At 39.9% G+C, this 27,445-nt stretch overlaps 2 protein-coding genes across 11 annotated transcripts; one reads left to right on the top strand and one right to left on the bottom strand.

The window, feature by feature from the left end:
- Positions 1 to 412: 412 nt before the first annotated feature.
- On the top strand, positions 413 to 5,917 carry asah1b (N-acylsphingosine amidohydrolase (acid ceramidase) 1b). The gene is made up of 14 exons (XM_044029342.1): positions 413 to 560; positions 675 to 721; positions 1,173 to 1,263; positions 1,362 to 1,448; positions 1,540 to 1,618; positions 1,936 to 2,010; positions 2,102 to 2,147; positions 2,238 to 2,382; positions 2,497 to 2,551; positions 2,644 to 2,725; positions 3,883 to 4,014; positions 4,834 to 4,957; positions 5,153 to 5,209; positions 5,302 to 5,917. The coding sequence occupies exons 1-14, from the start codon at positions 492 to 494 to the stop codon at positions 5,389 to 5,391; spliced, it is 1,179 nt and encodes a 392-aa protein (XP_043885277.1). The 5' UTR covers positions 413 to 491; the 3' UTR covers positions 5,392 to 5,917.
- A 719-nt stretch (positions 5,918 to 6,636) lies between these two features.
- On the bottom strand, positions 6,637 to 27,422 carry pcm1 (pericentriolar material 1). Of its 10 annotated transcripts, none has more exons than XM_044027493.1 (40): positions 27,226 to 27,422; positions 25,815 to 25,929; positions 25,334 to 25,582; positions 23,696 to 24,019; positions 22,088 to 22,258; positions 21,396 to 21,515; positions 20,391 to 20,577; positions 20,057 to 20,166; positions 19,564 to 19,837; positions 19,321 to 19,471; positions 18,971 to 19,183; positions 18,632 to 18,798; positions 18,021 to 18,250; positions 17,755 to 17,897; positions 17,460 to 17,589; positions 17,092 to 17,262; positions 16,831 to 17,015; positions 16,367 to 16,591; positions 15,972 to 16,260; positions 15,676 to 15,821; positions 15,358 to 15,578; positions 14,510 to 14,690; positions 14,112 to 14,419; positions 13,858 to 14,019; positions 13,545 to 13,601; positions 13,226 to 13,398; positions 12,380 to 12,502; positions 11,596 to 11,725; positions 10,992 to 11,159; positions 10,790 to 10,887; positions 10,191 to 10,325; positions 9,890 to 10,093; positions 9,725 to 9,781; positions 9,487 to 9,631; positions 8,960 to 9,108; positions 8,817 to 8,877; positions 8,504 to 8,703; positions 8,286 to 8,378; positions 7,483 to 7,606; positions 6,637 to 7,340 (listed from the first exon to the last, which is right to left on the bottom strand). In XM_044027493.1, the coding sequence occupies exons 2-40, from the start codon at positions 25,908 to 25,910 to the stop codon at positions 7,315 to 7,317; spliced, it is 6,396 nt and encodes a 2,131-aa protein (XP_043883428.1). In that variant the 5' UTR covers positions 25,911 to 25,929; positions 27,226 to 27,422; the 3' UTR covers positions 6,637 to 7,314. The 10 variants fall into 10 exon arrangements, with proteins under 10 accessions (XP_043883428.1, XP_043883434.1, XP_043883436.1 ...); XM_044027499.1 differs by having other exon boundaries at positions 6,637 to 7,337; XM_044027501.1 differs by having other exon boundaries at positions 14,112 to 14,305.
- Between the last annotated feature and the right edge of the window lie 23 nt (positions 27,423 to 27,445).

The following is a 27,445-nucleotide window of genomic DNA, read 5'->3' as shown; positions in this document are numbered from 1 at the left end:
TATTTAACTTAATATTCACTTTTACCTTTAAATAAGGTGTGAGATAAATTATTTTTATTTTATGATATTTTATTTTAAATAGAGAGGGTATGTGTCATACATGGACATATTATAAAAACTGTCAACAGACAAACTCATGGACGTATCCATGGACAAATCATATGAATGTTTTCACTTCCGTATGGAATTGACAATGTTCCGATAGACCTGCTTTGAAGGGTGTTATGTTTCTCTGTTTCAAGTACTTCGTCCCAGACGGTCGCTGTTTTGGAAAACAAATTATAAAAGTTTTGAAACTTTAAAACTTATTTTCAAACGTGTGTAACTTGTTTCTAAATTAATAGTGCGGAAGATGTTTTATTCACTCCCCAGAACTTCCTGCCCCCCCTAGTTTCGCGCATGGGTCAGTCCGATCATCACGGGAACAATCTTCTTGAACTGCTGCTGTAAAGAGAAGTCACAACAAGGCTTTGGGTGAAACCTTCCCGAAAATGGGTCACCTAGTTTACCTAATTTTAGCAGCTGTATTCTCTGTCACGTCGACACAGTTTATACCACCGGTAAGTAACGTCTGTTTACTCACTGTGACTGTGTTTGTGTCCAAATGTACTCGGATATGTTGTTGTTTTTACTCTGAAGTCGGTGTAAACCCTGCTTTTGTCATGTATGTATAGTACACAGAGGACTGTCGGAAAGACATGTATCCACCAAATGGCCCTACGTAAGTAATACGTATTATTATTATTATTTTTATTATTAGTGTGTAAATTAATTTGTGTTTATAAAGAAACGTCGTCACACATGCTGTGTTCTGTAACACTGAGCTCTGCTGCATTCACTTGTCCCTCGTATTTTTGTCAATCCAGCTGCTGGAGTTTGTACCTGTTATGTTGGTTTTGCAAATATTTACTCAGGTTATCATATAATTAGTCCAGACTCTTGTGGAAAACTGAAAAAAGGGTGGAGGAAGTTAGTCAAGTCTCTTTACTTACATTTTTATTTAATCAGTGATTTGCTAATCATGATGTAGAAATATCCTGTCTGGCCTTTGCTGCTCTGGATGCGTGAAATTTTTAAGTGATCACATCAAATCGGTGATGCTGTGACTTATAATAATTACACTGCAGTTGTTTCACATAGCAATTTCTTTTTTAATTATTATCTCTAATCAGGTTCAAAGGAGGTGTCAGTTGGTACACAGTGGACCTCGACTTACACCCCAGCAAGAGATGGGCGGCTGTGATTACTGACAAAAAATCAGATGTAAGAATGCTGTCGATGACTTCAAAAATAATTGTATGTGCTCCAGGTTTCTCAAAAAAGATCCTCACTCCGTTTACTCATGACTTTACTTTTTTTAGCTGGTCACCATGATTCAGGCCATCAGAGACCTGGCTGATGCGTTTGTGCCCAGTGGAAGACTCATAGAGCTGGTGGACATTACACTGGTACAGTGTCACTTCACCTCTGAACTGGTGTCTTTGTTTTCCTTCTGACTGAAGCTTTTATGACTGAAATATGATTTATACATTTCTGCAGCCCTTGATGGCGGACACACTCCCAAAGCCGTTCGGTGATGAAATCAAAGGAATTTCCACTGTGTCAGGGATTCCTCTTGGTAAGGATCCAAATGTGTACAGAGGTGTGAAGAAATAAAACATGTGACTGGTGTGTGTACATTCAGTAGGCTGTGTGGACCAAATGTCAAGCAAATTTATCTTTGTGAGGACATTTTAGCTGCTCCACACAACTTTAACAGGCTTTTTGAGGATTAAGATGTGGTTTTAGGGTTAGACATTGAGTTGTGATGGTTATGTTAAGGTAAGGAGTTTGATGTGTGTGTGTGTGTGAGAGAGAGAAAGAGATGGATTGATTGATTAATTGATTCACATTTTTATAGTTTTGTTTTACCTTTTGCTTCTTTTAATCACCCAGGTGAGGTGGTCTTGTTCAACATCTTTTACGAGGTGTTCACCGTTTGCACATCAGTTGTTGCAGAGGACAATAAAGGTGAGTCATGGTCCACAATCGTGTTCTGTGACCAACGGTAAATGATGCCACATCCCTCATTAAAATGCTTTCTGCCTCTACACTCTTCCAGGAAACCTCATTCATGGCAGAAACCTGGATTTTGGCTTATTCATGGGGTGAGGATTTAAGAGATTTAAAAACCTGATGGTCTTGACTCAGATCTGGATAAAAAGCGTCTCATGAGATGAGGTTGTCCTTCTTTACAGCTGGGATGCTAAAAACAAGTCTTGGATCATTAGTGAGAAGCTGAAGCCTTTAGTGGTGAACCTGGACTTCAAGAGAAATAACCAGACTGTCTTCAAGGCAACAAACTTTGCTGGTTATATCGGCATGCTGACTGGAATTAAGCCTGTGAGTCACATCGCATCACTCCCTTCATCGAGCATGACTGCTGAGTTGTTTACACCTCTGCAGCTCTAGATGTGAAAAATATTGAACAGAATTTTTTTTCCCTTTCCCTCTCAGCAAATGTTCACTCTGACTATGAATGAACGTTTCAGCCTTGATGGAGGATATGTTGGTGAGTAAATCTGTTTTGCTCGATCCTGTTTATGAAGTGCTTAGTGTGTTTCATGACTGATTAGTGCTACTCTACCATGTGTCCTCATGCAGGAATCCTGGAGTGGATCCTGGGAAAGAGAGACGGCATGTGGATGAGCTTTCTCACTCGCTCTGTACTTGAAAATGCTAACAGGTAATTCAACTCTATGTGTCTGTCTGTGTGGTGGAGGTACGTGTCCAACTGTACAGTGACTTCCAGGTGAAACCAGGCTACGTTATTCAAATCGGAGTCATGGTATGAATTGCTGCCTCGCGAAACTACAGACAAAAGCAAAAACAAAGGCAGCTTATTATAGCTTATTTCTCATCAGAACTCTGGACCAATTTTTCACAAAAGCGAATGTTTACAAAGGAGATGCTTTAGTGGGCGGTCTAATCCAGCAGCAGACAGCCCACCAGTGAAAGTGTTTGTCCAGTCAGGTTCCAGCCAGTGTTTCTGGTAGTAAATGTACCAAAAACACTGGAACACAGTGAAGGCGTCAGCTGAAATGATTCTCATTCTCTTTGAAATGACTGAAATGCATGGAGCGTCACTTACTGTACATCAGCTAAACTATAAGGCAGCTCCTTAACTTCTGGTCAGTAGTCGCTAAGGGGAAACTTTTGATGGTAACGTTTTTGCAATTAAAACATACAATGGCGACGAGCGAGAAATGTTCCCTCAGAGAATCATTTTAAATTTGTCATAAATATTTAAATGCATGTTGGCTTTTCAAATGTTAAGTCTATGTTGGCCTCACATATGTTTTTGGCCTCTTTTGTTTTTTTAAGTCAACATGCACATGTTGTGTAAGTCTAAAATCTGGCTGTGTTAGACTGAATAGACTGAAACTACATACGTCATCGCAGGCACACAAGGTTTATCCACATGTGTAAAAGCTGTTTTAATGCTCTGTGTAAACATCTTGTATTCTATCTGCAATTGAGGTCATTGCACACACAGTCATACAGTATGTCGTGTGTATCTTCAGAGTGGAGAGGATGCCATTTTCGGAGAAAGTCATGTAAATAAAAAGCTGTTAAAACAAGGTATAACAAATTATTTAAAATAAGAAGACACAAATAAATAAGATCTTACAAAAGTAAAATAAAACAGGAACTAAAACTAGTAAAAACATGGAAAAGGTATACTCACAATAATCTAATTTAATAGAAACAAGCTGCAAAGGCTTTTCAACAATGATTTAAAGAAGAGAGTTTGAGCAGACCTAAGGTTTTTAATGCATGAAACCTAAGTACTATCTGTCAACATTGCTGTCTCAATCGTGTTTCCGTTTTCCTCATCATTAGTTACGAGGAGGCCAAAACTCGCCTGGCTCAGACGAAGCTGCTCGCTCCAGCGTACTTCATCCTGGGAGGAAATCAGACGGGCCAGGGCTGCATCATCACCCGCTCCAGAGAGCTCAGTCTTGATCTGCTGGAGTAAGTAATGGAGCTGATACTGCACCCTATTTTAATGTATTTTAATGTCAACAACAGAGTGTTTCTGTTCTTGGATGTAGAGTTGAGACTCTGAATGTTTGAAACTATATAGTTTAACCCTTTAACACCCAAGCCTCAAAATGTCTGTCCATTTTTCCAGAATAGCTTTCAATATCTGGTAGTTATTTACTATTTCCTGCATGTTAAAATAGTGTATTGACAATTTAAATTGAAGAAAAACAAAAAGTTGTATCCAAAATAAAAAAACTGTAGTTGTACATGAACACTAGATTTGAAATTTGAACATTATAACACATATTTAATATAGTTTCTGTCTCAATGTCCAAAAACAGACAATGGACAGGTGTTTTTTCCAATGTTTTCCCTTTCTGGCGACAAAGACGCTGATTCACCGTCTTCCTGCAACAAATTACCATAATAACCACACGTTGACTTTGACATGCAGCTTCTCAGCTTTCAGAAACCTTTTGAATTTTTCCAATAGCACAAACCGTCACATAATTATGGTAATGTAAAGTGCGCTTGCGACAACGTGTCGTCTGCAATGCGCTCGGTGTTAAAGGGTTAAATGTGTCCTGTGTATTTATTAATACATTATTATCTAAACTGCAGCCACTCAATAGTCACTGTGACACAGCAACCATTTGTAAGTCTTGTGAAACTTAATGTTTGCTTTACCAGGAACTGATGACTGCTATGGTGTTGGGGTCATCACCTGATCGGCGTCTGTTTCACAAAACAGCTGTAGAGTGTGTCACATGTGCAGATTTATTTTTAATTTCACTGTTGCATCTCCAGGATTGACCTGAAGCTGGGTCGATGGTATGTCCTGGAGACAAACTACGACCACTGGGAGGAGCCTCTTTTCCTGGACGATCGCAGAACTCCCGCCATGAAGTGCATGAACCAGACCACACAGAAGGTAAGCACTGACCACACCCACTTCCTGTACAACGAAAAACTCAGCTTTTACCAAAATGTAAAGGTAAAGTGTTTTGTGTTTTGTGTTTTGAGCCATTTTAAGTTAAAGCATTAAGATTTCGTCCCATGTCTTACGACAAGTTTGCATTGTGGTGCTTTTGAAATGCTAAATCATATTTGATCTGATTCTGTTTAGAACATCACTCTGGAAACGATGTATAATGTGCTCTCCACCAAACCAGTGTTAAACAAGGTGAGTCTTCTTTCACACATCTGTATTTACAGATTCAGTTCTTATTTCTGTGTAACTAAGGTGTTTTGTTTTTTTCTTGGTTCCTATTTCAGTTGACCACATACACAACACTGATGCAGGTGTCTGAAGGCAAACTGGAGTCGTATATCCGTGACTGTCCTAACCCGTGCATGCCTTGGTGATCCTTGCATCTCTCGACTCTCCACTCCGTCAATGTTTTCCTGTGAACAGAACAAGCTCAGCTGATCTTGAGGGGGGAGAAAAAAAAATCTACACTTGTTTGCACAGCAACAAATCAACCTGAACCGAAGTCTGTCTCCTCTTCTTAAAACAGTTCAGAAAAATTTAACGGTTTTGAATAAATGCTAATTATTTTCTCTTGTGAGAGAAACAGCTTTTTTTTTACACTGAAATTGTATATGGATCCCGGAGATTAATGCACATTTGTATAATTAAATTAATGCAAATATAACTATATTGTATTGTTAATTTTTTAAAATGCAGCTCATGCTCACCATTTGTGCCTGTTCACACCAAGTGTTAAGGTGTTTTTTGTGTGTGTGTGTGTGTGCGTGTCCAAAGGTTTGTAAACAGCTCAGTAACGGGTATATTGTCAGCACATGACTAATTAATACTGATAATGTACAGTACCTCATCACTGACACCTTTCCTTTGAAAACAATCTCATTAAAAGAATTCCCAAATAAACCTCAGCTTGTGATTTTATGGTCTGTCACGGGCTCCATCAGATGAACAAACCAAACGATCGTCCTCTGCTGAAATGCCTGGATTTCTGAAGTTGATTTTTTAAATCTGATTTATCATGGTATTACAGGGGATGTGCATGAATCATACGTGCACACCTGCATTTAAACTCCAGAGATCGTATAGGGACAACCCTCATTTATTTGTGTGGAAGAGACCAACAAGCACAGGTATTTAGAGGCAACAACTTTGAACTTCAGCATTTTGACAGAAGTGAAAAACAAGACAATCAGTTGAGGTAACGTACTTAGTTCATAATTCATAATCAGTTTTTTCCAAAATTCTAATTTACTGGGTAGATGAGCAGGTGGAGTCTAAATTGAAAAAAAATAAGTAAAATTGGTAGGTAAATGAGCACACAATCATTAAAATATGACTTTCTAAAGAGAGGACATTCCAAAAAGGACATAAGTATGTTTTGACAAGTGTTTGACAGCCGGAAAAACTACTTAACTAATATCCATTTATTGGTGAGGGCCATCAATTCAATGTCTAACTATGGGCCTTGGTTCCCACAGTAAACCAGGGGCTGATGAGAGAGTGGTTAACTAAGTACTGAGTATAAGTGACAGCAGCAGTTATGAACATACTACACACTGGAAGGCAGCTGCAAAACATCAGGAGGAGAAAATCAGCAAGAGGCATTACACATAAAGGTTACAGCATTTTATTTATTAAAATTTCTTATTGTAATCAACATTTTAATTACATGGAAATCAATGCAGACTAACAAAACTAAACGGCATATAATGAGAAGTCTTAAAGGATAAAAGCTTAAGTTTGAGCCGTGAGCTCAGATAAAAAGAAGAAACTAGTTAAGTTGCAGAAACAATAAGCTAAAGTCAGGCTACAGTTAAACTTCAGTAATCCTACTGTTATCTCTTTATAATAAGTGCAAAAAAAACAAAAACGTTACAAGGAGAAATAATAAAAGTGAATCAGTAACATCTCTCAACTCATGTCAAACTGATCCCAGAACCGACGAGGGGAATAAGGCAGATCTGAACACAGGTGTCAGTACTATAAAGATTCAAACAGAGGCAAAAAAAATAAATCAGCAGCATAAAGATAACCCCAACCAGATTACCAGAAAATCACATTACGATTCAGGAATAAAATGAGCTAAGTGTTGATTATGTGTAGAGGACTTCTACTGCCTACCTACTGTGTGTTTCTGTGTGTAGCTAATTTATAACCAAACATTTGATCCACTGCTTTTTTTATTTTTTTAAATTAAACAAGCAGATTAAGAATCAACAATCTAAATAAAACCAGAACAGATTCATGGTGAAAGCATAGTGTTGCTAAAAACAGTATCTTATGAGCCATCAGATTATTCTTTACATGCTCTGGGCTCCAACAGCTTCTGGAAGACAGGGAGAACATAATTTAGTAAAGCAATAGGAAACTTATGGGCACTGAGATCGATGTAACGGCAGATTAGTTGTGTGTTTAGCAACGACACAAATACATTTATAATCCAAACCGACAGGGACTATCATCCATACCTGGTTCCTTCAGTGCCTGAGCATTTCCCACCAGCCCAGTCAGAGATTCTGTGTTCCCATTCAGGAGCTCTACAGACAGGTTGTTATTCTGCTGCTCCTCCACGATCCGCTTCTGAAGCTCCTCCTAACATCACATCACACAGACTCGGAATTAGATTCATTTAGAGACGTGCTTCCTCTAAAACTGGGCTCTGCAATTTTGTGTATGCTGCGATCCTTTCACACCCTGATAGAAGTCATGAGAAAGTGTGTAAAAAGAGGTGCCTGTAACAAAGACGTTAAAATGGACATAGTCTTCAGTTGCAATTTTATAAACTCCCGCAGTGAAGCCTTAAGATCCACAGTCAGTTTTTTTAGTAAATTCTGCTGTTGGACAAAACCAGCTGCCGATCTCACTGGTGTCCACTCATATGTGCCATGCTTTACTGCACAAAACCCTTTTAAATGAGAAAATAATTTACAAAAGTAGCATCCTGCCTTATTGAGGAAGACCTGAGAGTAGAGATTGAGAGGAATACTTCCTCATGAAAATGTTTACTGACCTAAATCAGGTGAGAAATCTTCCCATAGACTTGCATTCAAACAGAGTTCTTTTTTTAAATCGGTGAACTTGCCCCTTAGCGGCTAAATGCCTCTTCAGTCGGCATCTGCACAGACTATGTGTTCAGTGTTTTGTGGGTTGAGCATTGCAGGGCTGTAAAAGCGGGTGAGTAGCCTGCTGTTGTTAGCTTTTCCAGACTTACAGACCGTCGCTTTAAAAGACGATGCACTTTACGTTTTATTGTGTGTTTGCGGTTACGTACCTCACACATGACTGTGAGCTGCATTGGCAAGTCATCCACCTTGACAAAGTCTTCCTCATCAGACTTCTGACTTGTGTTGCCTGACCCCATCTCCTGCATCAACAGTTTAACAAAATCAATACAGAACAGCAACAGTAAAAGGAAAGACATTTTAGTGAAAAACCCAATGCTAGGGTTGAGCACAAATATCCCGACAGTGTCCTCCCTCCTGGACTTACGTCTACATTGATCATGACGGGCGAGTCTGTATCCGGGCTACTCGTCGTGGATGACTTCTTGTGGACGTCCGGAGAGACTGCAGCGTTTTCTTCTGAAGCGACAGATGCCCCGTCTTTACTCTCCTCCACAGGGCTATGGCACATCACTGTGGTATCTTCATCCACAGTGGAATTCTTAGCTCCAACTGGCTTGTTAATTTCTACAAGAAAGAACAAATAAAAGACTCAGAAGGGATCTGAAAATACGGGACTGACACAAGTCTTAAATTGTGTTCGCTGGACAGTTCCCACTAAAATATCCAGAAGGCCTCACCGTCGCCATTCTCTGAACTCTGGTCAGTTTTGGTCTCCTGGATTTCACCGACTGTTGTTCCCTAGAACATGACACAATCACACAGATCAGATCAGCATGTCACAACATGTTTTGCTTATGTTAAAACTAACTGTGGCTCTCACCTGTGGCTCCACCTGTCCATCAGCAGACACCTGCAAAGAGGTTTGGACGTCGACAGGTCCGGCCTCAAACTCCTCTATCTCCTCCTCCTCATTCTCATCCTCCCCACTGCCGTAGTTCGTCAAGGCCTGAGTTTCTGCTTTGGAAAGACCTGGATAAAACAATGCAGTGTAAGAATGAGTTATAAATATTATTTACCTGTAGACCACATACACAAAGATATCCAGGTGAAAAACACAACATGTGGACGGACATGTCTCCATTGTGATTGGTTGTTGATGGTGTTTTACAGCAGCAGACATCTGTTAAGTTGCATTACTGCCATTATTCTTATTCCTTCCTGTTCTCCGACACCCATATTTCATATTTTTAAACTGAACCTTTCTCAATTCCCATCACATTGTTTTCACTATTCTGTCATACTATTTTTCAAAAGTGTGACATAAAAACAAGCTAAAAAGTCCCTTTGCTTCTTATGCTTATTAAAAAGGGCTAGGATAATGAGTAAGGAAGAAAATCCTTCACTTACTGATTGACAAAGGAATTCCTTGTCCAGCCCCTTCATCTTCCTCCTCAGCCTCTGAAGCTTCACTGCTCCTGTTGTTCTTCACTTCTGTCTGTAGGTAATGCTGCTGTTGTGAAGGACTGTCTTCCTGTTCAGCTTCATCTTGGTCCTGAATTGAAAAAAGGAGACATCATTAGTGCTCAAGTGACATGCTACAGTATCAACTAGTGACAATTTCATTATCAGCATTAAATCAACTCGCCTTGTCTTCATCCGAGTAGGCTGGAGTAACAGATTTATCACCACCGGCTATATTTTGCTGATCGGGGGAACAATTAACAGCCGGACACAAATTAGTTAAACATTTGAGAGAATTTATATAACAAAAAATACAATGTGGAGACAGAAAACGGTAGAAACAACTAACCTTAAGAGGGTGTTTTTCTTGAGTGGATGGCCCACTCCTGTTTTTATTCTTTTGTTTGGTTGCTGAAGCATTATTGCTGCTGTTGTCCAAATCCTGCATGAGCCTAAAGAAAGCCAGTTCATTGAAGAGGATCTCAGAGATCTCCACAAGAAGGTCCTCTCCACAGTCCTTCAGAGTGTGGCCAACAAATTTACTGAGAGAGTCCTGGTGTGAGGAAAACAAAGTGCGGATTTGATTAAACCTGCTTAAATGAATTTCGCCTCCGGTTGAGGAATCTGGCGCTGGTCATACAGATACGTACCTGCAGGATGCCGCCCAGCTGTTTGTGGAAAAAGCGGACAAACTCCTTGCTTTCATCGTTTTGTTGTGTGAGAGTGAGGACCATGCGTCGCACGGACGTCAACAGCTGCAGTGAGCACACCTCGTCCATGTTCTCCTAATTAAAGGAAGCATTTCACTCTTAGATAATCTGAGATCAGATTCCCGATATGAACCCTAGTGTTCATGAAGATTGACTTATAAATCTGATCTACAACGCTTGGCCCGTAAATCTAAGCATATCTTTTCCAGTGGCACTCAAAACATGAGCCAGAAATCCTGAAAGATTCATTCCTCTCTGCTCATAAAGTTAGATGATTTTGTCAGGGAATAAATTACCGCTTCATCAAATGAGGGGATGTGCGTTCTAACTATCACTGACTTTTAAAATTGTATTTAATTAAAAGTTGGGAAATAATTAATCATTAAGAACTCAATCCAATATATTCACTCTCAATCTGAGCTTGAGACTGACACAATTTACCTTAACACTTTAGTTCATGTATAAGAATTCCCAGAATATTATCTGCTGACACAAAGCTACTGTCGCCTGCATTTCCTTGTTGATGTTGATTTTTCTACCTTCAGGTAGGGAATGACTTCCGTCATGATGGCTTTGATCTGACGATCCAACTCCTGCGTGTCAATCTGAGGACAGTGCACGTCGCCAGCTGCCCCTCCTGCTCACACACAAAAGACAGTTCGAATTGAGACGTGATGCAGCCGCATTCAACAGCACAGCGTGCAGCAGCCGCAGTCGAGGCGAGGTCATGTGATTGGGTACCTTGGGCTGGTTCAGCAGTGTTAGCAGAAGGACGTTCAGCATGTGAGACGTCAGCGCCACCTGCACCTGCAGCGCCGGCATTGCAGGGGTTAAACTCAGCTTTTAGCTTCATGCGCTCATATTCCCTAATCCTGGCCAGAGCTTTGTCTAAATGAATCACCGTGTTGCCTATCAGAGCAGCAAAGAAAGAAGAGCAAGGGGAAACATATGGGATATGAATAACGAAGCAAAGGAAAGAGGAGACAGTAATTGATATTAATGCATCAACAGAACAACCACATTGACACTAGAGGATCAAAGTATGCCAAGCCTTACTGCTCTTAACCTATGATAACAAACTTCTCCAAAAGCCATTTCCCCTTCTAGCTATCTTCTAAAGGTTTTTTTTTTTGGCCATGCATCATTGATCGTGGAGTGTTTCTGGTTGATTCACCAAAACAAGCCCAGCTACGAAAAAATAGCAAGAGGTTCCTCAATTTGTTATATAGTTAAAGACTGTAAGCAAAGCAATTCAGCTGAATCCCAAGATGTGAAGAAAGACAGATTCCCAAGGTCTAGCCTTTTATTCTCCACAATGAAGTGCTTGACACGTGCAAAACTTTACCCAGGTCATCATTTGCAAATGGTTCCAGGTTGGAGGAGGTTGACATGGTGCTGTCATTGTCCACAGACTCTGCATCATCCCTCTTCTTCAATGTTTTCTGTGTGAACCTTAGGTTCTTCTCCACCACCTCCTGAAAAAGAGAAGCATTCTGTGTTGTTAACACGCAAACACAGCCTCTGAGCATTCAAGAGAATCAACGTATAAGATAATAGATGATTCAACTCAGCCACCCACCTATAGAATTCAAGACACAATTATAGTGTACATAATAAACAACAGCAATGGTTCCTTCTCTTTCCGTTCTCTTGACATAAAAAATAGACATTTCATCCATCATTCTTGAACAAAGGCTTTATTTAGACAGACAAAAGGGCCTGGCTGCCAATTAGCAGAACTCAGGGGACCTTGGCCCAGAACAAAGGATGCATGTCTGATCTAGCAAAAGAGACATTGAGAGATGAGGGCCATTTTCTTCATAGGCAGGCTACTGAAGCCCTACTGTAGAGCTAAACTCAAAGACAATGAAGAAATGGTGAGGGGAATTTTTTTTTTTTTTTAAAGAGAATAAAGAGAGACACAGATAAGTCAAGAGAAGATGAAAGGAGGGAGACTAATCAAAGCAGTTGAAAAGGGAGCAAGTTGAAAAAAAAAAGAATGAGGAGAAGATGTCAATGTGGGTTAAGAATAAGACTGCAGAACATGCAAAAGCTTAAGAGACAAGAGAGCAAATGAGGTGGGAAAAGTGCAAGAATATCCCACTGAGAGGCAATACTGTGTCTCTTACTGCGTCACTGGTAGCCAGACTCTCACTGGGTGTCAGCTCAGACTGAGAGCCTGCAGCCCAAACCACAGGAGGCAGCTGGTCCTGAGCTGCACTCTTCTCTGCAAGGTACCTGGTCACTATATCCTGAGAGAAACACAGAGACACAATATAATATAATCGTAGACTGAAAGAGGAGTGTCTGGGCTTCCCTATGGAAACTGCTGACCCACGCAACCCGAAACCGGATAAGCGGAATAAGATGAAGAAGACTGAAATTCATCAATGAAAAAATGCTTTCATATATATGGCCAGGGTCAGATGAGTCAATTATGATGAAAAAAGCATTACATTTTCCAAAGAATATTTGGAAATTTCAGACACACTTTTACTTGGACTATCCTCTATTTATTTTAAACAGTATTTGATGTTATTTTTACAATTAACAAGAAAACAAAAGACAAAACATTATCAATCCATTTATATTAACTAAAATTAGTTCAAAGAAATCTTCTCTTTCCTCATCACGATTTCCTCATCTCTTCTTTATATGTTTGGTAACAACTTCTACAGTTGTCCTTAAAATATACAAATGGGAATTTAAATGTAACAATATTCCTTCTTCTCATTGGAATCATCTTCTACAGACAGTCTTCCACACTTTCAAATGTGATCAGGAGTTTAAAATGATCAGGGCAGCCCTAACTACAAAAACAGAAGAGAGAAATCTAACTCATCTGTAGCAAGTTGCCAAACAACTTGCCCAATATTCTATATTTAAATCCGCTGGAATATTTTGGAATCAGTATAAACAAAATATCCATGTCAGATAAAGGCTTGCAGTGAGCAGTAACATGCGTCTACTCTCACCTGGAGGGAATAGAGCGCCCTCTGCCGTAAGTAGTCTGTGTTGAGCAGTTGCAGCTCATGAAAGAGCTCGATGAGAAAGTGAGGTCTGGATTCATTCTGGGATATCAAGGTGGCCACCTCGGAGTAAATGGTCTCCCTCAGGGCCTCGAAAAGGGAGAGGTCACTGCTTGCATCTACAAGTTCAAGATACATGAATGGGCATTTGCAGAATCTTATCCATGAACAAAACAATAGTCTTCCCTCAAACTCAGGTTAAAAATAGTCCATGCAATGGATAATTAGGTGATATGATTTTCTTGGATTGGCACTGTGAGTTTACCTGGTGCTTCTGTGCATGCAATTCTGTTAGAGAGGAAGGGTGTTCTCCAAGCATAGGCTGTGAGTAAGATAAATTAAAGTGACATAGCAATTGAAACAAAGGTTTGAATTAAACATGAGGGCATAACAAACATGCAGAGTAAGTAAACATGATGTGAAGTAACATGCTTTAAAAATACTACAAAAAAATATGCTTTAAATAAAGAAAAAAACACTGTGATGTACAAAAAATTAAAGCAGAATATGAATATTAAATGGATACAAAGACAAATGAAAGGGAGTGAAAGTTCACTACAAGGTTGTTTTAGCCATACCAGAAGAGAGGTCATTTCTTTTATTCCCAAGCTTCGTCTTGCTGTCTAGTTTTTCTTGAGTCAACTTGTCCAACAGGCTCTGATTCTGATCCTTCTGATGAGACGGGGCTGCCCTCTCTTGGACAAAATCTGAAATGCTGCTAACGCTGTCGCTCTCATGCTCTGAGGAATACAAAATAAACATGAGCCAGATTTTCTTCATTAAGTTTTCACTAATTTGTTAACAGCAAAAAAGTCCAGCTCCAGTTTCTCACCTTCACTGTTCTTGTTGTGTCCTTTGTTCCTCCTCCTCCGACTCTTAGAATTGGGAGTCTTGCTTCGGGAGGCCAAGTTGGCTTGTGCTGAGGCCTTACGTCCAGCTTTGAAAGTCTTTGTTATTGTGGTGGGGTCAACAGGGTCGGGCATGCTGCTGAAGCTTTCCTGTGACGCCTCGTCAAAGTCTTGAGTTCTAGAGTGGTGGTTAATGAAAGCAGGAGAGCAAGAGTTCGTCTCTTGTGAGTGCATTTTAGACGGGTGAGGCTGGACGGTGTTGTTAGTGTAGGTGTTAAGCCAGCCAGCTGGTCTAAGGGGACAGTATGAGGAAAAAATATGTTAACAGTGGTGCATAAAAAAAATTAAAATGTCTTTAAAAGGCAAAAATAAATGGGCATACCCTCTTTCTGTTGTCTTGTTGAGAGGAGAGTGCTGCAGTGGAGGAGGGAAACTCATGTACTCTGTTTTGATTGAGGTGTTGGGGTCTAGTTGTTGCTTTTGATGGTCAGCTGCAGCGTGACCAGCTGTACCCTGCGGGAACTCACCCATGGCAGCAGGGAACAGTGGGTAAAAGTTAAAGCCTGCAGAGTAAAAGGAAGAAAACTGGTTTAAGCTACTAGTTTAATGGTCCAAAGAAGCAAATAAATGATGACAGTAAGACTTTTGCAACACGGATTCACTTTAAAACCTGGGGGAGGCAACAGACTATTGGCATTGTTAAGCAATAATCACATTGATCTTAGAGTGAAGTTGACTTCTGCACCTCCTCTTTGCACTGTTTCCAGCCTTATAGAAATTTCTATGAGTCTTCCATCACAGGGCAGTTCCTGGCAGTCCTTAAAAATATAGGCCTTTTAACTTTAAAGCATTTGTGAGTGCCTTATCTTGGACCCTTTTTTATCTTAAAAATAAAATCTTTATTAATTATGATAGTTCAGTATAGCAAAAAAGGCATGTCAATATCAGTGGACCATTTCAGAGCTGGAGTGACTGCCTTGGGTAATCTGTGCTGATCAAGTGGAAGTGGCTCAGGACAGAGAGGATCAATCCCAAAAAGATAGTAATCTAATGGTGGGATGAGACTCAAATATCTTTCTGCCTCCCACAACTTTAATATATGGTACATTAATAGAAGCTTAAATGAACAACAAAACATTAGCAGCAATCAGACTGCTTCAACAGTTAACAGAAGAAAAATATATTTGTAATAGAATTAAGACCCAAAGCTAGAAAATATGTGTGCCATACTGGGAGGGAGTGGGGACATGGTAGATGTTGACATGTTGTTGGTTGGAGGTTGCAGGGTAGAGGAAAATGGGGGGAAGACACCAGGAGATGCTGAGGGACCGGAGCTGGATTGCTGGGGTGTGCCCTGCTTCTGCGCCTGCCAACCTGATGTTGAGGAGGACAGCAGCTGCTGCTGCTGCTGCTGCTGCTGGCAAATGAGGTCACTCAGGACCTGCTTTAGCCTGTAGAAAAAGTTTTGATAGAATGTAGAACACTTAAAAAGGATCAGACCACTTGATACAAATAAAGTGCCGTACATAAGTTAGCTTCTGCTTTCACCTTTGCACATTGTTTTGCTGCCAGGCGAGCTGGGTGTAACACTGGTTGAGCTGGTGCATGACCAGTTGAACCTGTGGTGATAACAGGTTGTTCGGTAACACACTGTAGTGACCGGTCAGTAGGGTTTGCAACATGTATGACAGGGTCTGTGAAAAAAGATGAGAGACAACATGGCTGACAATTGCTTTTTCTTTTAGAAAAGCTTATTTTCTTCATTTAGAAATATACAGAAGGGCTTGTGTCAGTAACAAGGGTCAGTGTGTATGTGTGTGCATGTTTTTGGTCAATGTACCAACCTGCTGGTCCTGCAGGACTGTCTGACACATGGTGGCACTGAAATCCAGCTGTCTCTGCAGCTGGCTGACCTGTTCCTGCCACTGGCATGAGCCCTCAGCAAAGGAAAGCTCAGAGGGCCAGCGTAGGTTTTCTTGCCGCCGTATGCCACCATGTTGGCTTTCAGACTGGTTCAAAGTTCTGGACTGCTGCGACTGCTGCTGCTGCTGCTGCTGCTGCTGCTTGGCCTTTGTCTTGTTATGAAGATGTCCACTACAGTCCCCCGAGAAGGCTGGAGGAGGCTTCAGGTTACTGGAGACACAGAATAGTGAGCACATGATTTTAGAAAACACATTATATAATAGATATCAGTAGTGACAGTGACAACACAATTTATACTGGTTCCACTTTGTCTGACCTTCCTTGATTATTCCTGCTACTGTACGAGCGCTGGTTCCGGCTGGAAGAGTAAATGTGGATGTCGTCATCAGAAGTGCTCTCTGCACTTTCTTCCTGATCCTCTTCCACCTCTGCACCCATCTCTGTGGTATAATCTTCATCATCTTCTTCTTCATCATCATCTTCATCATCGTCATTATCACCATTAAGGTGGCAGGAAGTTGAACCCCAAGTAGCCATTGTCCTAATGAAACATCATAAAAATGGTGCTATATAATATACTAGATTGTATCTAGTACATAATATTAGATAATATACTAGATGGTCACTACTGGTCATTAGTTTATTACTATTCAATTTACTATTGCAGTTAGTTGACAAGACATTATTAAAAGGGACTGAAAAGTATCCCACAAGATGGTGGTTAAAAGCTAACCACCATCTGACATTAATGAAACAGACACCTAATGCAACACGTCCTACCTTTCATCCCTACTGACAGTTTGTGAGGGTGAAGCAAGGTCATCTTGGTCATCAGTCTGGCGTGAGGGAGAGTCCTCCAGACCATTACGCCTCTGATGCTCAGCCATCAAGGACTCCAAGTGCTTTCTTCGTTGGCGCAGTTCTTCGCGCAAGATCTGGTGACGACGCATCTCTGACCAAAGCTGCTGGCAACAGAAGAACAGAAGGGTTATTTTCAGTTCTGAAATAGCAGACATGTGACTAACAGTGATCAGGTTTTACCTCATTATCAGTAACTGAAGAAGTAGCTGCTTCTGGTGCAGTAGCTTTGAGCACAGACGAGTTTGTTTTTGGTTCAGATGAAGACGAAGCCTGGATAGGGACCGGAGTGGCAACTACAACTGGGACTTTTTTCAGCAAACCCTGCTGACTCACTGAACTGGACAGAGATGACTAGACAGAAATGAAAAAATACATATATTATTAAACAGTATACACTTAAAAGCTCTAGTACCTCTATGCTGCCAACGTCCCTGTATGATATATGCCTAGGTGATCCTACACCACCCACACCCTCCACTAAACAGTTAATACAATAAGCATTAATATATGAAATCAGTTCATTAAATATCCGTGTGAGTGTAAATCACCTGGAGGTCAGGACAAGCCCACTGAAGGTCCTGGATCTTGCCTTGGATTTCAATGAGTCTCTGACGTTCTTCGTGGAGCTGTTTTAACTCCTGTTGCTGCTGAAGCAGCTTCTCCTCATACAACTTCTCCCTGTGTAGTTTTAATGCAATGCAAATAGACCAGGGTCGACACAAAAAGAAAATGAATGAATTTATATTCAAAACTATAAATTATAATATAATTATAAATTATAAACAATAATATAATTGTGTAAAAGTGCCTAACAGGTTTTGTGGGACATTTCATATACTGTACCTGGCCTTGCTGGAGAGAGTGAGGTTTCTGGGGTTCTGTTTGGATATAGCTCCAAGTGGCCGAGCAACAGTAGCTCTGGTGTTATTTGGCTGTTGGTGTGGGGCTTCATCCTCATTAGCTGTTGTACCATCTGTGTCATCGCTCTAGGAGCACACAAACAAGGCTATTTTGTAGAGACTAATGGCAACAACTCCATAACAAGAAACAAATTTAAAAAAACACCCACAACAACACATCATCCATTATGTATTTGGTCATCATATTACCTGAACCATGGCCACCAATTCCTGCAGCTGTCGTAGTTTCTGTTTCGCTGTCTGACGATGCACCTTCTGGGAAAAACCTCCGTCATTCCCCAGACTGCTCCTACGACTAGACCCTGATGCCTCACTACCTGGAGCCACAGCCTGTGCCCCTGCACCATTATCGAGACAACCCTCATCTTCATCCTCGACCTTCACTCGATTGTATGACGTGTCCCTGTTGTACTGGCATTCTAAATAGGAGCAAAGTTAGAGAAGTGTTGTTTGCATTTCTGCATAGTTATGCCACATGCTGCTTGCTCCCTTAATACTGCCATACATTAACCTCCAACCGTTTACTCAAAATCACAATCTTTCAGCTAGAATTTAGTGGAGTAGCAATCCAAAATGAACATGTTAACGTGGGCTGATGAATTCAGTTTGCAGCTCCTCTTGAGAAGATCATCCAAATTACTTCAAGCAAATTCAACACAGCAAATGTAGACTGAATGGGGGCAATAGCAACATGTAGACTTTGGGTTAATTCCTATATATGTTCTAAATAAACTGTATATATGTAAGTTTACATGTATACAAGACGCAACACTCATCGGTCAGTGTATCCATGTGCGTACCTATGGCCGAGGGGATTTTGAGGCTGCGGAGGTTGGCTGCTGACCGGTTGTTGATCTCACACTCAATATTGAGTCTTCCATCTCGGTTGTTAGTAGTGCTACTCCTGACACAGCGCCTGTTGGTCAGGCTGTTCAGGTCTGTCCAGTTACCACTGCGCTGTGGATTTCTAAACAGATAATGTGCAGCACAGGAATTATGCACACCATGATCCAATGGTGATTTCAATGTCATTAGTGACAACAAAAATATAATTTTTCAGATATGACATTTTGACACAATTTGGAAAAATACTGTCATTGATTTAATTTACTGACAAATTATTTTAATTAGACACCTACCTGATATTAGTTACAGACTGGCGGTTGTCCTGCTCAGAGTCAAACATGGCTTCAAACATAGAACCATCTGTTTCATCTTCCTCCTCCTCCTGATCATCATCATCCTCTTTTACGTTCTCATTGATCGCATCCACCATCATATCAGAGGTCTGCTCGTAGTACTGAACCAACTCTCGAAGTTCATTCAAACGCTTGTGGACCTCCTTTAGCTTCCTGTACAGTGAACCATAAACATGAACGTGAATTAAATAGATTTTATGGGATGATAACTCAACAGCATGGTTTACTATGCAACGCCATACTGTTGATACAGGACATGTGCTTGAAGCTGTGCATGTTTTTGAACGCACCTGAGCTTGTCTGTGGAGTTGGAGCTCTCCTGGTGTTGTGTGAGTGACGTATGAAAAGACGTAGAAGCTGAGGTCCCGTTAGAGCAGAGAGCAGATGGACAATCTGAAGATCCCCCCGCACTCAAACTGCCCTGTGTAGACAGGCCACGACCTAAAGGAAACCACATGCAATTCATCAACAATTTACAGGGAAAAATGCAGAAAATATCACCAAAAAGCTTTGTATAGATGCAATATTCTTACACGAGCTGTTATTGAGAGTCTGGTCTCTAAGTGAATGCAGCTCCTGCAGGATCTTGTCCATGGTTTGCTTTTTGTCCTGCAGCTCTTGGAGCTTGGTGAGTTTAGCACTGGCAGCTGTTGCACCAGAGTCCAGCCCAGTGTGTGGGCCAGAGGCAGAGTGAAGGAGAGGCCTGTGTTGTGGCGGGCCAACAGCCTGAGGTGTCCTTGACCAGCACACCTCTCTAGAGAGTGAAAGACTCTCTGCCTGGCGACGGTTGTCTGGTACTGCTTTAGTCTAAACAACAAAGATAATGAAAGAAATTATAAAATTCCTTTATAAAAATAAAAACATGTTAAAGGCATCCTATGTTTTCACTGCCATGAAAGTTAACATCTTTACATGCAGCTACTTTTGATGATTTATTAAGACAATAAACTGCTCAGTGTGTCAACTTATTCTACATGACAAAAAAAACATTATTTATGTATAATATGGAAGCCATGTCTACTATACCTTTGAGTCATGTAGCTGGTTATGGAAGCGCTGGATCAAATCATTTAACTCTTCGTTTAGTTCTGATGTGATGCTCAGACCGGAAACACTTCCTGTGGTTTCTGTGACAACTAATGACAACACATTGTTCTTTTACATTCATGTAAATTATCTCAAGTTAAGGTTGAGACATCGCACATTAATTATTTTATAACAAATTCAATGTGCTGAAGCTCATGAGTAACTTTTTGTGCATTTTTCATGATAAAAATAATAATTACTAATAATAATAGTAATTACTGTTTCACTTAGCTTCGACCATATCTGTGACTATGTTAGTAAATGTGTATCTTACCAGTGTCTTCAATTACAGCAAGTGCCTGTTCTGCATTCTGCTGCATGGCCATCAGGGCTTCCTGGCGGCCCTGTAGGGCCCTGAGCTGCTCCTGCTGCTCTAGCATCTTCTTCAGTAGCTCGTGCTGCTTACGCAGATTCTCCAACTCTTCCTTCTGGTCAGCACGCACAACCTCTGGCCTACCACCCTGCAACATTTACACCCACACACCATTACAAACACAGAGACGACCAAAACTGCAATACTATTCAGCACAGTGCAGGGCAATGCTTCGAGAACAATATTAAGTAGAAATTTTTTTTTCCAATATTGACACAACAACGGTTCAATATACAGTAGAGTAAATCCAGGTTATGTTTACACACGATGCAAACACACTTTGAGAAAGAACACATAATTGCTTTGCCTCAGATTTGGGAAACATATTTCTGTTGAACAATTGTTTGTGTTGGGTGTTGGTGTTCATAAATAAGTTTAAAACCACAATTAAATGTTGTAATTATACAGGAATGGGATGGGAATAAATATGAGACTATTTAATAACCTATTTGATATAAAGAATTCAGTCAGTTAATGTGACTATTCACATTAATTATACTAAACACATTGGGATTATGGCCACATTGTTCAGCTCTAACTCAGGAGACACAGTAAAGGGAAATATGTCGATTTCGATAACCTTTATTAAAAATGCCAATAAAGTTTGACAAATCTAAGGAAAAGAATTCAAAGCAATTGTATTTTTTATATCTCGTAAGTGTTTACACGATGCATATACTTAACATATTGTTATTATGGGAAAATATTTAATGTAAAAATGATTGACTTACCACCCTATGGATGATTTGCTATGACATATCAAATCATCAGAACATGACTTGTTCTTGCTTTAGTTCTACATCCTTATGTATCAATTCTAAGTCAAGCCCACATTTACACATATACAACAAAGAGCATAAACATGGACAGAGGGTTTCCGGTTTGGCCCGTAACAAATGTACACACCATTGCATTTGAAGCACCTGAAGAGCCAACCTCAATGTTAACAGAAGCACTCTCTGCCACTGAACCTGAGCCCACAGCAGAATCCAGGGTCCCTACATCATCCTCTTCCTTCTCCTGTGCCTATAAAAACAGCAGCAACAACAGCCACTGGCTCAAATGCACTGTAGCTGAATGACGTAAATTCACAACAAAACAAGTTTGTTCATCAACTATTTGCCATTGTTAAAGATCACAAGTTTGTCTACACTGTAAATAATTGATCATACTGCAGTTGGAAATATGCATCAGACGCTGACATTTATGGGATTATAAAACATGGAGATAACTGAAGTCTTGTGTCACTTGTAAAAATAAAAACCCCAATACTATTTCTTTAAGGGAAATCCTTAAAACTAAGTACATCCCACAGCAAAGAATGCTGTTATGATATGTTCCAGTTTTATCATCCCATGAAACATGACTCCACTGTTGGAAGTGTCTCAAAGAAAGAAAGTCATTAAAAATATATGTTTGGCTGCCTGGATACTGACAAAGCAGGTTCAACTTAAGCTACAAAATAACAACTAGAATGTTGCACATGACACGCACATTCATCCAAAATTACACAGCTTTTCCAGTAAGTATATAAGCATGACAGCAGATTACATTAAATATATCAGTAATGAAGCTAGGGAGACAATTTGTACACTTACAAGCATTTTTTGCAGGAAACGTAAATAGGACTTCTCTTGCTCCTTAAGGTGGTCGATGAGATGACAAAGACGCTCAACGTTGGCCGGCACGTCATTCTTCTCCACCAGGTCATCCCGCATGGAACTGGCCTTACTGATGTACTCCCGGATCTGTATCAGTTTGCTCACCACCTGAGACCATACGATGAAGGGGTGGTGGTGTATAGGTGTGGGTTTCAGGAGAGTAAAAGAAGAGAAGACAAGCGAGATGAAAGGAAAGGTGAGCGAGCATCTGTATCGACAGCTCAGACAACTAAACAAGGGCAGAAAGGGGGTTGGGCACCAAGGAAACCAAACTCACTGGGAGCCAAGGGTGGAATATTTATAAACTGCCCTAAATACAGCCTAGTTTCAGCTGCACTAGCTCTCTTGCTCAAATTTATCCTAGTTCTGGTTGTACAGTAGTATAAGCACGAATTTGCATGTAAAAAGAAAATACTCATTGCAATCAGATGTGTAATAAATGTCTTTTTCTAAAGATATACTTGGATAAAATTGCTAAATGATCTGTCTAAGATTACCATTATATCAAAAGGGGTTTGTAAATGAACAAATCGGCCTTGACTCTTATAAGCTCGGTTTCTATAAAAAATTATAAAAAAAAAAAAAAAAGACACAATTTAACTAGATTGTCAAAGATTTGGTAGAGGTAAATGTGCATTTATCACCAACAGTAAAGTGAATAATGGAAGTTTATTCACTGAGAGCAGTAGATGGCGCAAAAGTCACATGTCGTCACAAAGGAAAAACAAGGTGCAACTTGAGGACATAAATAAATAGCTCCCACAGCTGTTGGTATACTTCATGATCATGTTTCAATGCTGCTTCAATTCATTATTGTAGTAATATCAGCTTATTGCACTAAATGGAGGAACGTTGAAGTTTCCTCATCAGAACTGAGAAAGAAGATGTCGGTAGATGCAACTTTTACAATGATATATACATCACCTCCAGCTCTAATCTGTCAATTTGAAATAGCAATCCCTTTACTCTCCACACGGCACTTCAATCACCTTTGGTATATCAAAGTTTTTTCTTAACCCTTAGAACACATAGGCATTTGGGCTGCTTTTTGTTTAAACATACGGTACATACAGAGGCCATACGAACGTGCTATATATCCTTTTTTCAGCACAACCTAGACAATCTGATGAAAAAAAAAACATTTTGACCAACTATATAAACACAACTGAGCAAAAAATACTCAAAATGTTTAAAATCCAATTGAAATTGTGAAATGTCACAGTTCACTTGGCACCTTTTTATGAACAAAGAGAAAAGTCAATTTTGTGACTTCTGCACAATTATTGCTACTTTATAGCACTACTAAAATTTGATATAAAATTAATCGTAACTTATTTTGTTAAAGCCTGAATATGTGACCTATAAACACCCCCCCAGATGAGTTGTTTTCAAACATCCAAATTCAGTTTTTTGGTTAGTTTTTTAGACAAAAGGAAGTTTTTCTTTACCTTGCCTAAAGAAACAAACCAAAAAACTAAGTTCAATACGAAGAACTTTCACAACATAACAACGAAACTCAGCGTACGTAACAAAACAAAACATTACCTGACTGCTGTCTATTCGTGGCTCTCCTCTGTCGAATTCTCTGCGCACCAAGGGCTCTCTCTCTGCCCCACCATGGATGAGCGTCACAGTCCCCTTGACCATCACAGGGGTTAACGTATCCCTCAGTCCTGCACTCTGCTTCTTGGTTTCCTTGGTGATAGCAGGGGTGGCTGGGGCAGAGGAGGACGGAGGGAGCAGCTCCTTGCTTTTGTTAGTGTTTACATGCAGAGGTAGGAAGTTGTAGGGCTTCTTGTTCTCTCCAGCTAACTGGCGCTGGTTGTTGGCAGCTGTGACACGCCCCTGAGAGTCACTGCCAATGCTCCTCTGAGTACGTAAGAAAAGAAGCTACAAGTCAGACAAATCCCAAATCAAGATAGTAGGTGTTTACTTTTTAAAATGCAGACACTGTAATTGTTCACATTTGAGTCATTTTTGTTACAAGATATCTGCATAGATTTAAAGTCAAAATGTAGACAGGTGATTTTTTTGGCATCAAACAGTGAAATTGTATTCTGCAACTTGATACTGATTACCCCGCGTCTCATTGTCTTCTTACAAAAATGTAAAAGCAATGGCTGTGGTACTTTTTGTTAACTTGCAAATATTGTTCCTTGTACTGGTTTAATACTGTATGTTCAGTTTTTCTTGTGAAGGGATTTTTGTGGTGGAAACAGAATTTGGGATTGTTGATGCACTTCGATTGTTGTGAATTTCTTGCTATAAAATTAGAATTTAACTGATTATATAATGCTTATCTTGTTATGAGTAACACCTATAAATCATTACAAATATACAACAGCACAAACTAATGAATAGAATAAATCTTAAGGGCTCGTAAACTAACCCGTCTACCATTATTCTATACAGTTTGATTAAAAGACATGGTGGTAGACAACAAAACCATCTTAATGATGTTTGACTGGAACATGCTGAAAACAACCAAATAAATTGTGTATAAGTAAGACTCTGCTGTGGTAAAAATGTATTAATAACAAAATTCTCACCACAGCTTTATCCGCTGAAGAAGAGCCCTGAAATGCTAAATTCAATTTTTTGCCCTCTCAAAAGTTTACACTTTGTCATCTCATTTTAGTTTGCCACGATTTCCTCTATTTGTGACTTAAGCACCACAGCAGAGCATTAAGCTACTGGTGATGTGAAATGTTTTTCATGCCCAATTCTACCAAAAACATCAACAGTATAATATGATATTTGGCAGGAATTGGCCAGATAGGAACATTACGGCACATTGTTGCTTATGGTATGAAACGGTGTCCTTGTGCACATGCTGGTATGTAAAATTTAAACAACAGATCAGGAACCATTTTTGTTTTGTTTTGTGTTTTTTTTTTAAATGCAGCTCTACAGTGTTTTCGGCACACACAACCCCCTAAAAGGATTCCTTTCAAAATATCCAACAAAAAGATTGTACATCGTCCACAAAGCTTATTGTCACACTTAAATAGTGCCTTGTGTTATTACACAGCAGCTAATCTGTCAGTCAACAACACCACAGAGATCTACTTCGATCATGAGTCCTAAAACAGTTTACATTACCACCTTTAATTCACTGCTATGTAAAATATGTATCTATATTCCTGTGACAATTATAGGTCTAATTACATAATTTTTTTTTACCTCATCCAGGTCTGTGAAATTGATCCTCTGACGCAGTTTGTCCAGCTCAGCTTGGTCTGGGACAGACATCTGGGTGGTGTATTTGATGTGTGGAAAGGAATGAGGGGTGCGTGCTCTCCTGCGACCAGCCCCAGGAGTAGACTCTGGAGAAATATCATTAGTCAGGCGGCTCTCCACCACTGCAGCTGACAGCTTCTTCTTGTTCTTCTCAGAAGATCGGTTGGCTTTCTTCTGTTGTACACCCCAGTCCTGAACAACAAGGGGAACAATTATATTATGTAACTGTTTTTATGGAGTTGGACACTGTTCACATCAGACCAACATACATACACACACAACAGAAATATACATTTAAAAGAGTGCATATATGTACACAATTCAGATGTTGGTAATGTTGGCTGCATATTTAAAAAAAAAATTATTATTTTGTAGAGAGTATTTCCAGTGTTCAACATTACATCAAAATCTGACAAGTCCTTACCGTGTTGTTGAGTCTGTCTTCCAGGCTGCCATTGGTTACAGTCCAGTTGTGTAACTCCTCTGAACTGTCCTCAAAAGGAATACCTCCAGTTGCCATCTCACACTTTTACTGTTTGCTGGAAATAACAAACAAAATACATACAGTTAATCAAGCGCAAATGATAGGAACAAACAAGTTCTACAAGTCCAAATCAGTCTCATTGGCCAAGTATGAGTGCCTGTACCAAGAATGTGGCGACTGTTTTTACTCTGTGAACGTACACATAAAAAGGTAAATTAAATATTAAAAGAGGACAACAAAACAAATTAGACAAACAATAAGTTAAGCAATTGTACAGCCTATTCAGGTGAAATGGAAGAACATTTGCAGAAATTAAAATATTTCCAAAAACACAAAAGTCTCGCTGTCTCTAACGTTAATCAAATAGAGTAACAATAGTAAGGTGCTGACATTGAATGACATTGATAAAATACTAAAGATTTAACTAAAAAATGCAATCCAAAAAGATAAAGCTCAATACTAATGTTAGCACTGAGGTAATCAATGCAGATATATCTTATTTACCCATCGTGGGCTCTCCCTTACAGCTAACTGTCAAATTCAAGAGTAAAATGCGTCATTTCTTACCAACAGCAGTTAACTTTAGCTAACGATAATGTGCAAGTGAATCAGCCATTTACGCCGACCATGCAACATTACAGGCTAGTTTCGGTAACTCGTTCGTTGGCGTTAGCAGCAGCCTCTGGGTTTTGTTTGTGTGGCCCGCTAAGATTCCCGGGGTACAACAATGAAATCTTCCCTCCACCAAGCAGCGAGTTAGCGCGAGCTTTCTCTCACTGCTGCCCGAGAGGACAGGCTCCGCCTAATGTTAGCTTAAACTGGCAGAAAGTGCGTAGTGGGTTAAAATGTGAAAGTGTCTAGCTTCGTTCTTGTTTTAGAAAACTTTACTAGCTCACTGACTCTAACCAGACCCTGACTCTAAACTAGTTCCGTCACACAATCCCCATGGAAACACGCAATCTCCATCAGCTAACCCACTGGTTAACATTCGCGTGATTTTTTTTTTGGTTACAGAACATCACAATAACGTTACATACGTCACTCAAATTACACGAAAAAACAAAACCCCATGCTAATCACTCACCAAAGTTGTCAAATGTGGCTAATGCTACATAGCTTGCTAACAGCTGCTCAACAACACAGGGATAACTTTAAATGCCTCAGCAAAAGTTGAAGCACAACAGCATATTTAGCTACTTTTAGGATAATAATTATTTGACATGTCGTAATAAGTTGGGCTCTACAAGCTACCGAGACTAATCTGTACTCATATTAGTTAGCAAAAGACAAACGCAGCAGGTTGACTGTCTCAGTCAGAATTATTACAACTGCGCTAGCTAACTTAGCTTGCCTTGAGACAGACGGTGTTGATATTATCAGTCAGACAGGATGTCAAAGCAAATGTCGTTGTCTAGCATATCATATATTGCAAGTATGTCTTCTCAATTTTTTCTCCAAATTTGGTAAACGTCATGTAATCAACAAAAAGTCTGATCAGTCCCAAAAAGCCAGCAACTCAAGGATTTGATGTTGGCCTGATATAAACACTCCTGTACAGCAGGAGGCGCAAT

The sequence above is a fragment of the Solea senegalensis genome, linkage group LG6 (genome assembly GCF_019176455.1).
Source record: "Solea senegalensis isolate Sse05_10M linkage group LG6, IFAPA_SoseM_1, whole genome shotgun sequence".
NCBI classification, from domain to species: Eukaryota; Metazoa; Chordata; class Actinopteri; order Pleuronectiformes; family Soleidae; genus Solea; species Solea senegalensis.
The sequence above is the reverse complement of the archived record's forward strand: the minus strand, read 5'-3'. Positions and strand labels throughout refer to the sequence as shown.